Source organism: Argopecten irradians, chromosome 3 (genome assembly GCF_041381155.1).
Source record: "Argopecten irradians isolate NY chromosome 3, Ai_NY, whole genome shotgun sequence".
Taxonomy (NCBI): domain Eukaryota; kingdom Metazoa; phylum Mollusca; class Bivalvia; order Pectinida; family Pectinidae; genus Argopecten; species Argopecten irradians.
In genome coordinates this window covers 1,442,230-1,458,558 of record NC_091136.1, presented here as the reverse complement: position 1 = coordinate 1,458,558, position 16,329 = coordinate 1,442,230, and the positions used below count along the sequence as shown (strand labels likewise).

Genomic DNA, 16,329 nt, shown 5'->3' with positions numbered 1-16,329 from the left:
AATTTAGTTGTTTTTTTTTATTCTATTTTTATTGTAGTTCGAGTTCGTGAACTGGATACTTCCAAATTTGAAATTTGTGCAACTTACTTTCGGCTTTAAATGTTTCGACTTTTGGCCGGAAACATCCTTGGGGGAAGGGGAACAGAACTTGTATAAATTTTGGCTCTGACCCCCCCCCCCCCCCCCCGTGGGCCCGTGGGCAGGAGGGGTGGGGCCCAATTGGGGAAATAGAGGTAAATCCTATAAATTGCTACTTGTCCTAGGGTTCTGCATGGATTGTAACCAAATTTGGCCAGAAACATCCTTGGGGTTAACAGAATTAGTATAAATTTTGGCTTTGACCCCCTGGAGGAGAAAGAGAGGGGCCCAATAGGGGGATTAGAGGTAAATATCCAAATTCCTTCAGAAAAGAAACAATGAACTTATATTCAGAACATTACTTGGCATTACAAACCAGGTGAGCGATACAGGCCTCTGGGCCTCTTGTTTTGACTTCTACATGTATTTGTAACGAAGCTGCGGTGCACTTCGTTGCTATGTTTTCCGGAAATTATATTAACCAAGACTTTGGCGGGAATTTGCTGGGCACGAGATCTCGGGACTGCGGCGAGACTTTCAGTTTTCTACCGGGCCTCGAGAGGTGAGGGTTGTGTTTTTGAATCCTATGTAATTTTTATATATTTGTTGCCCATCCTTTCCCTAATTTGCTGTAATCGTATAGTATGAAAATGCATTAACATTACTGTGTGTGTATTTTTCGCTGTCAGTCGATATTTTTGCTATATTTTTGAGTTTGAAATACTTGTGAAATTGTGCAATGTTGGACTTGGCATGTCTCGCTTTTAGACGGGTTTCGATAGTAATTAAAAGTCTTCATTCTTGTGTTGAGAGCCGTTGGTAGGCTGGAAAAGAGTGGGAGCCTCCTGTGTTGAGTTTCAGGGTTAACCGTTAAGGAGATATTTTGAGAATCTTCGCTGGAGAACGGTGTTTGTGTGAAATTGGAGGTTGAACTATCGATAATCGGCCCGGTGTGTAGCGCCACGTGCACGGTCTTTCATTGATGGGTAGGAGTTAACTCTGATAGCGAAGACGTGGGAATATTAGCAGCAAAACTGTCCATTACACACTACTTCCCACTGCGGGTATTTTCTTGTTGTCGCCTTTACACATGTTAAATATTAATAAACTATAAAATGAATTTGATGTCGTCCATTGTCCATACTCACTAGTACCTTTGATTATTGTAGCGAGACATAGGAATCTGCAAGCTAACGCGGCAGTCAAACCCAGAGCAAAACAAATTAATTGTATCATTCTTACTCTATGCTAATGACTACGGTCGTAGCGAAACAAGTCGTTACATATTGTAGCCCAAGATACTCTGGCTCTGACAACAGACTTAGACCTTATGACAAATAGATGTCTGGTGTAGGGCCTGAGCGCACTGCTATATGAAAACGTGGAATTCACGACACTGTTTGATATTTGCCCAGGTCCTTTTCAGACTGCTTACAAAACATACTACAGAGTAACGCTGCTTGCCTTGCTCTTTTCAACAGTTGAGTAATTTATCTACCCATAGCAATCCATTGAGATTTGAGGCAATTTACATATTATGAGAAAATGGTGACGGCGACAATGGAAGTTTAAAGTTGCGTCAAAAGAAACTACTCTATTGACATAATAGAATGTGCATGCCTGATAAAATGGATTGCTATGGGTAGATAAATTATTCGTTTGATATCTATCCGTCATAATGTCCAAGTCTGGTGTCAGGGCCAAGGTATCTCTTGCTGCATGTATTGTAATCCAAGGTTTGTTTATGTAGGAGAGTAGATGTTCCACCGCTGACAAATGGTATTTTTTCACCATCAAAAACAGGAGCAGACTATTTAGTATTTTTCTTCAGTTACAAAAGTTACTTTACATCATTACCACCATTGAAAAGTTTGAGCTTCTAATTTTACTTCAAGTTAAAAATATGAAAAAAATAATAAATTGCATCCTGAAAAAATTCCGTGGCACTATATCCTATATGGAATGAAGCATTGCACATGCACCAAAGGCGAAATAAGTTATTTTATGTTATTTTTTGTGTTAATTAGGCATATATATACATGATTAAACACCAATTATTGTTCAAATGATGAATATCATTTATGCTCTGTGGGCGGTGGAGCATCTTTAAGTTCTGAGTTTCCTTTTGTCCAGTGCTGGTTATCTGTATCTTTTCATTTACATTACTTGGTCATGTGCTAGATTGACTTTAGCTAAGTTTTGGCAGAAACATCTTTTGGGAATGTCATCAGATACTGCATAAATGGGAACACCCCAGGCCAGAAAGGCAGAAATAATCATGCAACTACAGTAATCTAGTCATTGAGATTTTAACCAAAATTGGTCAAAAAGATTTAATTTTTTTTGGAAAGGGGATCAGATTATGCATAAATTATGATTTTGACCCCCCTCAGTCATTCCTGAGAATTTTTTTTAATCAATTTCATATTGATAAGAACTACAGTTGTTATTAGCATGAGGTAGGAACTTAACATTTACTTATATTTCAAAATTATTCTCAACTTCCAGATAAAATAATTCTCTTCACGGCCACCAGTTCTAAAAGTGTGCAAAGGTGTTCATTTTACCAATTTTTAGGTCATCTGACCCGAAGGGTCAGGATGACCTATAGTCATCATGTTTCGTCCGTCGTCGTGCGCCGTCCGCCGTGCGCCGTCCGCCGTGCGCCGTCCGCCGTGCGCCGTCCGCCGTGCGTTAACTTTTCACATTTTGAACTTCTTCTCAAGTTTGACCAGTGGGATTGAGCTGAAACTTACCTGAAATGATCCTGAGATGGTCCCGACAAAGTGTTGATATTTTTCGGGTCGATCCGAAATCCAAGATGGCCGCCACAGCCGCCATCTTGAAAACACATTTTAAACTTCTTCTCAAGTTCTACCGGTGCGATTTGGCTGAAACTTGCATGAAATGATCCTGACATGGTCCCGACAAAGTGTTGTTATTTTTCGGGTCGATCCGAAATCCAAGATGGCCGCCACAGGCGCCATCTTGAAAACACATTTTGAACTTCTTCTCAAGTTCTACCGGTGCGATTTGGCTGAAACTTGCATGAAATGATCCTGACTGGTCCCGACAAAGTGTTGTTATTTTTCGGGTCGATCCGAAATCCAAGATGGCCGCCACAGTCTCCATCTTGAAAACACATTTTGAACTTCTTCTCAAGTTCTACCGGTGCGATTTGGCTGAAACTTGCATGAAATGATCCTGACATGGTCCCGACAAAGTGTTGTTATTTTTCGGGTCGATCCGAAATCCAAGATGGCCGCCACAGGCGCCATCTTGAAAACACTTTTTGAACTTCTTCTCAAGTTCTACCGGTGCGATTTGGCTGAAACTTGCATGAAATGATCCTGACATGGTCCCGACAAAGTGTTGTTATTTTTCGGGTCGATCCGAAATCCAAGATGGCCGCCACAGGCGCCATCTTGAAAACACTTTTTGAACTTCTTCTCAAGTTTGACCAGTGGGATTGAGCTGAAACTTACCTGAAATGATCCTGAGATGGTCCCGACAAAGTGTTGTTATTTTTCGGGTCGATCCGAAATCCAAGATGGCCGCCACAGCCGCCATCTTGAAAACACATTTTAAACTTCTTCTCAAGTTCTACCGGTGCGATTTGGCTGAAACTTGCATGAAATGATCCTGACATGGTCCCGACAAAGTGTTGTTATTTTTCGGGTCGATCCGAAATCCAAGATGGCCGCCACAGGCGCCATCTTGAAAACACATTTTGAACTTCTTCTCAAGTTCTACCGGTGCGATTTGGCTGAAACTTGCATGAAATGATCCTGACATGGTCCCGACAAAGTGTTGTTATTTTTCGGGTCGATCCGAAATCCAAGATGGCCGCCACAGGCGCCATCTTGAAAACACATTTTGAACTTCTTCTCAAGTTCTACCGGTGCGATTTGGCTGAAACTTGCATGAAATGATCCTGACATGGTCCCGACAAAGTGTTGTTATTTTTCGGGTCGATCCGAAATCCAAGATGGCCGCCACAGGCGCCATCTTGAAAACACTTTTTGAACTTCTTCTCAAGTTCTACCGGTGCGATTTGGCTGAAACTTGCATGAAATGATCCTGACATGGTCCCGACAAAGTGTTGTTATTTTTCGGGTCGATCCGAAATCCAAGATGGCCGCCACAGGCGCCATCTTGAAAACACTTTTTGAACTTCTTCTCAAGTTCTACCGGTGCGATTTGGCTGAAACTTGCATGAAATGATCCTGACATGGTCCCGACAAAGTGTTGTTATTATTCGGGTCGATCCGAAATCCAAGATGGCCGCCACAGGCGCCATCTTGAAAACACATTTTGAACTTTCTCAAGTTCTACCAGTGCGATTTCGCTGAAACTTGCATGAAATGATCCTGACATGGTCCCGACAAAGTCTTGTTATTTTTCGGGTCGATCCGAAATCCAAGATGGCCGCCACAGCCGCCATCTTGAAAACACATTTTGAACTTCTTCTCAAGTTCTACCAGTGCGATTTGGCTGAAACTTGCATGAAATGATCCTGACATGGTCCCGACAAAGTGTTGTTATTTTTCGGGTCGATCTGAAATCCAAGATGGCCGCCACAGTCTCCATCTTGAAAACACATTTTGAACTTCTTCTCAAGTTCTACCGGTGCAATTTCGCTGAAACTTGCATGAAATGATCCTGACATGGTCCAGACAAAGTGTTGTTATTTTTCGGGTCAATCCGAAATCCAAGATGGCCGTCACAGCCGCCATCTTGAAAACACATTTTGAACTTATTCTCAAGTTCTACCGAAGGGATTTGGCTGAAACTTGCATGAAATGATCCTGACATGGTCCAGACAAAGTATTGTTACATCTCTGGTTGATCCCAAATCGAAGATGACAACCATGACACTATGTATAATTAAGTTCCTATATTTAAAGGCCCTTGGGCCTCTTGTTTGAAATAAAATTTGTTGAAAGAAATTGAAAATGATCCTGACATGATCCTGACAAAGTGACACCATATATAATTAATTTTACTATTGTCAAGGTAGTCAGATGACCGTTAAGGCCCTTTGGGCCTCTTGTTTATATGTCAAAGCACTTGCCTAAATTTGAATGAAAAAATGAACAAAGCCTGTGTATGGTCGCCAGGTGTCCATTGAAATCAATTTGTTTGAAAAGATAAAGTCATGTTGCACATCTACACATGGTACTGAAGTTTCATCGCAATTGGTCCAGTAGTTTAGGAGTTGTCTAGACGACTGAAGGACATCCAGACAGGGCGACTACAGTACACACAACCCAACTTTGTTGTAGGGGTTCAAAAACAAAACAACAAAACAAGCAAGTTATACATGTTTTTTATTTATTTATTGACATTTTTGGCATTTTTATGTTGAATTCTTCCCTTTCCACATACATAAAATATAGGAGCTGTAGTGTGTAGAGATGCAATATACAAAGCATGATAATTTGGTGCTGATATTCAAATTAAGTATAATAAAGCAGCAATATTGACAGCAAGCATAAGTACATAGTGTGAAATGATATGTACACCGTGAATGTCTACCATAAACGACAGAAACATTGATATTGGTTGAAGCAAATAATAAATTATTAACATATATATATAATATATTATATATATAACTATAGAAATTGAATCCATATACTATGTAAAGAATGTGATTTATCATGGTGTTTTTTTTCCAATTCTATAATACATCTTCAAGCACTTACAAGAACTTCACCACCCTATTTGTATACATTGTATATGTAATATGTAATATATGTCATAGTTTTTTGACAAAACAATAATTTCATTTAAAATGTTGTTCCAATAAATTGTAATTATTATGCAAACTTAATCGTAATTCTGACTTTAATATCCTACACTGAGAGAATAAATCATGCCACATTACAGAACAGATATAATACAAAACATTTCCTTGGTTGTTTTCTTATAAACAGATTTGATTTGAATTCAGAATAACTGTTCGACTTGAGTGAAATAACTGAAACAACGTCATTTTTGTCTAACTCTGTGTTAAATAATTGAAACAAGGTCATTTTAAAAGAAAAAACAGAAGGGATTCAAGATACAAGGAAAGTATCAACACCAACTTGACCTGCATGTTGTGGGGGAAAGAAGAAAAACAAAGAAAAAAATATCTCTGTTTTTTCTCACTAGCTATACCTTTGTGACTTCCCGGAATTTCTGCAGTTCGTTAAGTCAGCACCTTTGAAATGAGTTCCAAGCGAGCACCATGAAGTCAAAAATGTTGGCTCCTAATTCAGCAAATTTTTTTTCTCCTTTTCTTGGTTCAAATTATACAGAACAATTTTTTTAATGTTCTACCAAGACTAATTCTTCAGTGATTTGTTGCAGCCCTAAAACTGGATGAATTTAAAGGTGTTCCGAGGGGTTAAATGAGTGTTTTTGTCCTTTGGTATATATGTAATATAGGGTGACTTTATATAAATTTGATCACTGCCTCCACTAGGGATCGAACCCTGGACCACCTGGATTATTGTCAATTATTCAAGATAAAGAGAAGTGTTCGTTTGCCGAAAGGACTATTTAGATTAGTATTGTTTACCACTATCGTATTCAAATTTATATCACTTTTAAAATCCAATAACATAAGAATTGGGGTTCCCTACATACCTTCACACAAAAAAAAATCTTAATTGGAATATAATATTTTCTAAATACAGTATAATGTACCGAGTTTTTGTTGCACAAAGTTCTATTATTCTACCATTATAAACTATGAAATCTATATAAAATGTGGCACATACACCTATCACAAATAATTCGTTGGATTTTACATAAAATCAGAAAAAATTTCTGTGACTTCATAACGATTCATCAACAATAACTTGAACTACAATATTTCAAAAACAATTATACAAGGTATCTAAACAAGAATTGCACCATTATAGATTGGTATAATAAAACATTTATAACACTCTGTATCGGGCTATATCCAGAACCATGTGAGGGTTTCCTCTCTGTCTCGGGTTAAACCCTCAATCAACACCAGGAACATGACTTTGGCCACTTTCCTACACAGCGGGACCTAATTTGTATTATCATATTCATGTATGAGTAGAGAACAGAGTACTGGTCAGTAACGAGACGTATAGTTTTCATTTTACCATTTCATTGATGTGTGAAAATTTACAATGGGATATAAAAGTGCATTAAATGATATCATACAAGATGTCGCTAGCAACGATAAAAAAAAATAATAATACAAAAAAACAAGAGATCCCAGAGGGATCTTGGCACCCACCAAAGAATGATCTATGTCTGACAAACAAAAGAGGGATCTTTTCTCTGCTTTTCAAACTTTTTGTACAGCTATACATATTACTACATATGAAATGTGAGAATGATCTTTTGAGTACTTTCTGAGTAACAAACTTCAATTATCAATATCCAAGATGGCTACCTGTCGGCCATTTTTTTGACTGATTAGTCCGAAAATGCAATATGCACAAATAAGGTCCTAGGGGAACTTCCATATACAATTTGAGACAGATCACTTCAGTACTTTCTGAGCAATAGTGGTAACAAGCTTCAACTATCAAAATCCAAGATGGCGGCCTATATATCGGCCATCTTGTTCATCAATTTGTCCGAAAATACAATATGCACAACTAGACCCCTAGGGGAACCTGCAAATGCAATTTGAGACAGATCCCTTCAGTACTTTCTGAGAAATAGTGGTAACAAACTTCAATTGTCAAAATCCAAGATGGCGTCCAGTCGGCCAACTTGTTAACCGATCGGTACCAAAATGCAATATGCATAACCAGGGACCTAAGGGACCATGCACATAAAAATTTGAGACAGATCCCTTCAGTACTTTTTGAGAAATAGTGGTAACAAACTTCAATTGTCAAAATCCAAGATAGCGTCCTGTTGGCCATCTTGTTGACCTATTGGTCCCAAAAAGCAATATGCATAACTAGACCCCTTGGGGAACCTACATGTAAAATTTGAGAGAGATCCCTTCTTTACTTTCTGAGAAATAGCGGTAACAAACTTAAACTATCAAAATCCAAGATGGCTGCCTGACGGCCATTTTGTTGATCGATTGGTCCCAAAATGCAATATGCACAACTAGAACCCTAGGGGAACCTACATGTTAAATTTAAAAGAGATCCCTTCAGTACTTTCTGAGAAATAGCGGTAACAAGAATGTTGACGGACGGAAGGACGACGGACCACGGACAAAAAGCGATTTGAATAGCCCACCATCTGATGATGGTGGGCTAAAAAGAAGAAGATAAATTTAGGTAGTTATAAATGTATAAAATGATTGGTACCCACATGCTTGATCCAGTGTGCACAATTTGATAACTATAGTATCAAAAAGGGAAACAAAATGGGATATTCATGTACATAACTTCACTAGTGACGGTCCATATACATAACTTCACTAGCGACGGTCCATGTACATAACTTCACTAGTGACGGTCCATGTACATAACTTCACTAGTGATATGGTCCATGTACATAACTTCACTAGTGATATGGTCCATGTACATAACTTCACTAGTGACGGTCCATGTACATAACTTCACTAGTGACGGTCCATGTGCATAACTTCACTAGTGATATGGTCCATGTACATAACTTCACTAGTGACTGTCCATGTACATAACTTCACAAGTGACATTCCATGTACATAACTTCACTAGAGACGGTCCATGTACATAACTTCTCTAGTGACGGTCCATGTACATAACTTCTCTAGTGACGGTCCATGTACATAACTTCACTAGTGATATGGTCCATGTACATAACTTCACTAGTGATATGGTCCACGTACATAACTTCACTAGTGACGGTCCATGTACATAACTTCACTAGTGACGGTCCATGTACATAACTTCACTAGTGATATGGTCCATGTACATAACTTCACTAGTGATATGGTCCATGTACATAACTTCACTAGTGACGGTCCATGTACATAACTTCACAAGTGACATTCCATGTACATAACTTCTCTAGTGACGGTCCATGTACATAACTTCTCTAGTGACGGTCCATGTACATAACTTCACTAGTGACGGTCCATGTACATAACTTCACTAGTGACGGTCCATGTACATAACTTCACTAGTGATATGGTCCATGTACATAACTTCACTAGTGACGGTCCATGTACATAACTTCACTAGTGAAAGGCCATGTACATAACTTCACTAGTGACGGTCCATTTACATAACTTCACTAGTTAAAACGTAAGTGTAAATGCAAATAAGAAAGGCAGTATAATAGATATTCAAGAAGAATAATGCATTATTGGTAAAAAAGGCACACAAATGATGAACTTTCAGGAAGGAAATGAACAAGACTACCAACTCCTGTAAAACATAAATGCTGCTCCAGGGATCCTGAAATATCAAGTTGATTGATAACTCGTCTAGGTGAGGTTTTTATAGATTTGATTAACAGAAACTGGATGCTCCCAAAATGTGCAACCTGAACAACACATGAACACGAGTACAAAAGTAGGGATTATGTTATTGTAGATATTTTGAGATGAGATTTTTGTCCTGGAGACAAATCCCTCCAAAAGTTTATTTTCAGATACATGCATATATTATTTGGATAGATAAATTTCCATACACAACATTAGTTTGCTCACTGGAACAAATGGAAACACTTGACACTACACTTTTAAGTTGCTTTTGAAATAACTCTCATTTGAAAATTATGTTTATAAACTGCTCCTGTGTTGATAATGAGCTGTTACTAAGTTGACCTTAGAATTTTTATGTACATGTATAGAGTGTATAGAGACACATTTGTGACCTTGACAGTTGGTCACTGCTATCAATTTAAACTGACTTTTAAGACTTTTTTTGAAAGTTTAAATCATTCATCTAACTTGAAATTATATACAGCTAATGAAGACGAATGCGTGAAAAATGCCCTTATGATTTATGTGTAGGCTTCATGTCGGATGACTGAAGAGCTATAGCAATGCTGTAAACATATACAGTATTCACATTTTGACTTGCAGAAAAAACTTATAGAATGTTATCTTGAAGAAGTACTTTCAGGAAATCACTGAATATTAAGCCTAGGTAAAGATGTGACTTATCTGGACCACCAATTAGCACTGAACCAGGCACACACATCAACAAAATGTACTCTCAATATCCTTAGTGGTTAAGTACATCTGCCATAAAAACAGTGTAAATAAGGCTGAGGTAGTTCAAAGTGAATCAATTTTTATGTTTATACATGCAAAATCTGACACAAGAGTTTTATATGATGTAAATATCCTGACATCAAACATCAGCTTATACTGTCAAGTAGCATAATGTATAGACTGACAGGACCAAAATGTTTATATTTTGATTAAGATGAAACAAAATAACTATCTTTTTCTGTCAAGATTTGTCATTTAGTGAACATTACAAGTAGCTTTGGTCTTAGAAGTAAGTGAATCGTTGATGTACGGTATTTGTATGAGTTTATATAGACCATGAAATTCCATTTAATTTGCACTACATATGGTAGCACTTGAGAAATATCATTAAAGGGACAATTCAGTCTAAGAGAACATTAAAATTTGTACACAAATCAGAAAAAAAACCCAGTTCTAATGGAATCAGTTGGTTTTGCTGTGATATGCCAGAAAAGCCCATGGTGGTAAAATGCGTGTGAAATGTTAAAACTCGCTCGCTGTCGGCCATAACACATTGTGGTTGAACATCTTGAATGCCGAACCCTGTCCCTTGCTTGTAGAGTAATGCAACATTTATCTAGAACTGCTCATCATTTTGTCACCTCCTCAGTGGTTATGTAGTTCATTTGTTTAACGTGCGTGACTTTGGCTCGGGTTTGGGTTCAGCGTACATACTGTATCTGCTTAATCGTATTGATCAATGATTTGTAATTTGTCAATATTTTGTGTTATATATATGTTTCATAAGAAATGTAGAACAATACATTTAAGACATATTTTGCTTCTTGATTATGTAAAAGAATTAGCCTTAGTGAATTGTCCCTTTAACCAGTGTAGATACTACAATGTGTTTATAGATATTCCACAGGGTCCACACCGACTCTCTCACACCCCACTCTGCTAAACGCATAGAATATCTGCTCCGAAGGGGAGATAGCTGTATTACAATAACACTCAAAACCTGTTACATACACACATGTTTCCATGCGCTCGTTATATTGTAATGATGTTCAATATATATACATAAATTTACAAAAGGTTTCTGTAGGGTATTTACAATCACAGGAGACAAAAAAACAAAAAAGATACAGGTCATAAGTATTCCTATGAGATTGTGGAACAAATGGTAACAACATTGATGTAGAAATTCGTGACCCTAACCTAAACAGGTGTCCTACCACACTGATATCTACAGTTTGGCACGTAGGAACTCAGTAAATCACGTTTATAACATACACACTTTCTAAAAATTCACATAGAACTTTTTACCCACATCAAGGTTCCAAGAAGATGTTTGCAGTATGTGTGTAACGACCATGCTAACATAACACAGTAAGTTTGTTGGAGCCCAAAGGCTTGTTATAAGCGTGTTTTACTGTAGTAATTTACTGGCTTGTTAATAGGGAGTGAACATCCTCCCTTACATGTCTGTATTGATCAAGTCTACTTATCTCTTACTCAAAACTAAAATGCTCAAAAAGTGAAAAGAATAGATAACTCCTTCAAATATTGTTGCTATCAGTTGATAATACTATTCATTGCCATTCCCCTCTAATGAGCAATTATTGATTATTATTTTTTTTCCGAAGAAGGTGGGCAAACTAGAACACTGACACGTCAGAAAGGGCCCCGCTATGTGTCTGACGTGCTTAAGTGGAAAAGTAGTATTTTGACAACGAATTCTTCCGTGTTAGCTATATGTTGCTAATAAATAATTAATGTCAACATTAATTGGGAAACCGATGATGGTACATTATTATAATTCTTTGGAAAAAGTCTTCCAAGTATTTAACTTGAATCCTGATTCCAAGCTAACATTACATTAAGAGCATACAATTAACTCAAATAAATTTGACCTTGACCTTTGACTTAGTAACCTTGGCCCATGACCTTACCTTTGGACAGTCAACTCCTTGTTTAATTCTGAACAACTTTGCATCATAATGTTATAACAAAATGTTTATCAGTTAAGAGCAACAACATTGTGATTTTTTTAAATGTTAAAATCCAAGATGGCCGATTTTTTAATTCAATTTCAGCCTGAAAAATTACCAAGCAGATCTAGGATGGATGGGGAATCATCATGTAAAATATGGGGAAAATACTCCACTCCTTTCCATCATTAATGTGCAAAAGAAAAAAAATGGACAGACGGACGGACGGACGGACGGACGGACAACCTGATTACTATAGGGCACCCGCATCTCGATGCGGGGCCCTAATAATGATAATTTCGAAACTAACTTTACCTATCCAAGAAGAGTAAAACCAATTCAGGTCAAAATGGCTATTGTCTTTATTAAGTAGTGGTCTAATAGACCTTACTATTATTTTATTACTTCGATCAAGACAATACATAGATGCAGCTTTTTTCTGAAGTGTTTCACAGAAGTACAGTTAAGGCCAAAAAAAAATTGTGTGTTTAGACCTAACAGACCCTAATTTTTTACCCCCGACCCTATTTTTTCCCTCCCACTTTTTTACGAAAAAAAATATATTGAAAATTCGGGATTTCGATCAGACTTTGGTTCCGGCCATCATTTTAGAGTGAAAGAGACTAAAAGGAAAAAAAAATCCTCTCCGCCTACCGACCCCATTTTTTTTTTGCCAATGTAACCCTAACCAAACATATTCTTTTTGGCCTAACCATCAACTATTTGCGCTTCTTTTTTACCATGCACAACTGTACAGCTGGTAGTTTTTTGCGATTTCACTGGACATTGCATTGATTGCAGAAGAAATTGAGTCATATATGTATATACCCTTAAAGTAATTTAAATTTCTAATTTGATTTTCTCATTTTTTCTTTTAGTTAAGATCACAATAACTTGTATAAATAACTGTCTAAACGGTATGTTAATTAAAAAAAAACAACAAAAAAACAAATCGAAGTTATGAGAATGAAAAAGGAATTCTATTTATGAAATTTGGTGATATACATCAACAATTCATTTTAAGCACTTGAAAATGACCATGGTAAGTCTTTATATGTTATATAAATCTGATATAGTAAAACTTTAACAACAACCAGCTCAGTGCAGTGGTCACCTCTTTAATATTGGTATGACCGATTTCTTTGAGTCCTGAATGGTCAATTTCAATTCAATCTGACCTACCGATCTTTATATCCCTTGGTTTCACTGTATATCTTCATTTTGCAGTTTTAAGACGAATAACATAAGTTTGCTTCTCTAAACATGTATATAATTCTGCCTTTGTCCGTGGGTGGCTGCTATACAATCTAATATTTATATTCATATGAGCTTTATATATTTAAAATGTACATTAAGTATAGTTATTATCACATTTCTAGAACTAGAAATTTCACTGTAAATTCTTCCCTAGTGACAAGGTCACCAACAGAAATTAAACTTATATGAAAATAATATGTATACATATAGTGATATTTACAATAAATTATTTTAAGTTTACAAATAAAAAATGTATTTTCATAAAACTTGTTCTCAGAAATTATGATCACAAAGTCATCCATCTGAAATCAAATGGCAGACACAAAGAGACTTGTTACAGTTCAAAATATTCACAAAGATACATAAACATCCACATCCATGTATCGCAGTGAAACCTACAGTCTTCTCGACTCTCAATAAGGACAACAGTTATGAATGTGCAGGGGATGGTAGGCACTTGTTTTGATACATGACTGTGTTTGCTAAATCTGATGCCCTCAAACTTTCCCAGATTTACAGATAATTCTCAAAGAACCTTTAATTACTTCTTTAATTTATTAAAAGCTGTTCAATTCATTTTATAATATGTCTTGATTTTTTATTTTCTTTGCTGGTGTAAAATATTAGGTAAAAAAAAAAAAAGAAGAAAAATAAAAATATGCTGTTTTTCTTTCGTCTGCCATTAATTCCTGTACCTGTTAGAAGTACAGGGTAAGTAATCCTTCTACATTTACCGACAGACAAAAAACCTGTAGGATTCTCTAATTTAGTCTTTACATGCAAACATTTATCATTTAAATAGGTTATTTGAATGTCAACAGACTCCTGTACACTATATGGGTACCCACATTTACACAGTAACACAAATAAAACAGTTTGTTCTTTCAGTACAAAATCACATACTTCTTGATACTTTTGCTTTGGCAGATAGGTGATAAATACAGGACAACAGTAGTCAGTATACTTAAGTAATCCTTTACCAAAGGTAGCTATATATATGTAATCATAATTATAGTTAAGATTGGATAAAAATGATAAAACAATATTATGATTTAATTGTTTACAGAACACAGGAGATTGCTATGCAACATTGATATAAGACTTGGAACACTGAAAACTGAACCCATTGCTCGTGAAATATTAATTTCAATCCTAAATATCACATTTCACTTCTAGGAAATCTTATATCGCTAAGTTATAACAATTGTCTTCAGTAGAGTACATCATGTTTTTCAAAGTCGGAGTAGCGGAATTGTGATTGCGGCTGTATAAGTGGTGCGGTGATGTCTTGGCTTTGTCCTTCCACGTCAATGTCCAGGAGAGTAGTCTGATGAGCAATGTGCGGCGGAGTGTGACCAGGAGACAGACTCGAGCGAGTTGAGTAGTAAGGGGTGGTGTCAGAGTTTCCATCCTGCTGCCTGTACATTGCTTCATTCTTATCCACCTGCACAGGTGACGCTTCACTACCCGGCACCTTTATGTTGTTTTGTTGAAGCGGCGGTATTCTTACGAGTGTTGGTCTATGACGAGGCCCCACGTCCAGCGTTGACGGCCTCTCAGGCACTGGCACATCTCCATTTGTGTTGATTCGACGGCGAGGAGGAATAGGTGGAGGAGCATCAGACTCCTGTTGTCTAGAACTATAGTCACTGCGATGTAAAGAAGATCTATTAGGTGTGCCGCGGGCATCAAAATCGTGAGATGGAATACCAGAACCTGAGGAATTAGAGGGAGAGTGTCTACTTGTATTGACCTTACTTTCTCTGTTGTAATCTGGTCGGAAATCATCTTCAAAAGTCACAGAATGTCTATGGGAGTTTTTAGATGTTCTCGGTGTGTCGTAATTACTACCATCTGAGGTTTGTCTTTGAAGCGTGGCATGGCCCCGATGTTCAGGGTACGGTGAGGGAGATATGACAGTGCTTGTGTCGCTGTCACTATAAAAAGACTGGCGTTTTGGTGTGGAATGTGATGTAATTGTGCTTGTGGTGTGAGTTGAGGGAGTGGTCGAGTTTTGTTCGTTTTGTTCAGTAAACCTTATAGGCACCTCCATGTTAATGCTTGGGCGATGTCTTACGTTGTAGCCATGATATGTATTGTGTGGGTAGCCGGCAGTTGAGGTAAAACGATAAGCTGAGAATTCATCGGGTTCTATGAATGAATCCCGCACAGCTGCCATATAGGCATCACGTCGGTTACCTATGTACGAGTCCCTTTTTCTGCGCACAACACGATTGTCCTCCTTTGAGTTCTGTGGGGCAGGAGGGGCCGACCTGATGTCAAACCCTGCTGCCACGGCAACCAACATGGCTGCCATATTGAGCAACACAGACTCGGTTTTATTTTCAGTTTTTTTCTTGTCTGGAAGTGAAGAACTTTTCCCTGATTCCCCAGACTCGTATGGAATGTTTCTCCCACGGACCTCCTCAAAAAGTTCCACAGGCAAGTCGTTCTCATCACCGTCTAGAACAGTATCACAACAAAATATACAAACATGTCATAAAGTACAGGTCATTGGATTTTATGTTTCCAATGATTTCAAATTCTTTTTATTTTACAGCGATCAAAATTAAAAAAGTCAAAATTAAATCCAACACCATGTCCATGAAATGAGCAAGGCCTTTCTATTGGGCAACTCATTTTGACAAACAAGTCTCTACAATGTCACCACAGTACTTGGTTATTATCCTCATCAGTTATTCTGTATTTGCATATTACAGAGTTATCTGCCCTTGCCGGTAGCTATTGATTGTGACGCCACGTGTAAGTGTTAGTGTAAACTTTTCTGAGAAAAGGATGGGAATTGCGCCCAAATTTGTTTATGTTACAATGGATACCTACCTGCAAGGGTGCTAACTCTGTAATATGCAAAGG

At 37.4% G+C, this 16,329-nt stretch overlaps 1 protein-coding gene across 1 annotated transcript in view; it reads right to left on the bottom strand.

The window, feature by feature from the left end:
- Window positions 1-5,391: 5,391 nt before the first annotated feature.
- The window catches only part of LOC138317246 (mitogen-activated protein kinase kinase kinase 11-like), a 48,669-nt gene continuing 37,731 nt past the window's right edge, over window positions 5,392-16,329 (bottom strand). The window contains exon 8 of the mRNA XM_069258799.1: window positions 5,392-15,918. Coding sequence (XP_069114900.1) covers window positions 14,666-15,918 — 1,253 coding nt within the window. The 3' untranslated portion in view covers window positions 5,392-14,665. The remainder of the gene's footprint in view (window positions 15,919-16,329) is intronic.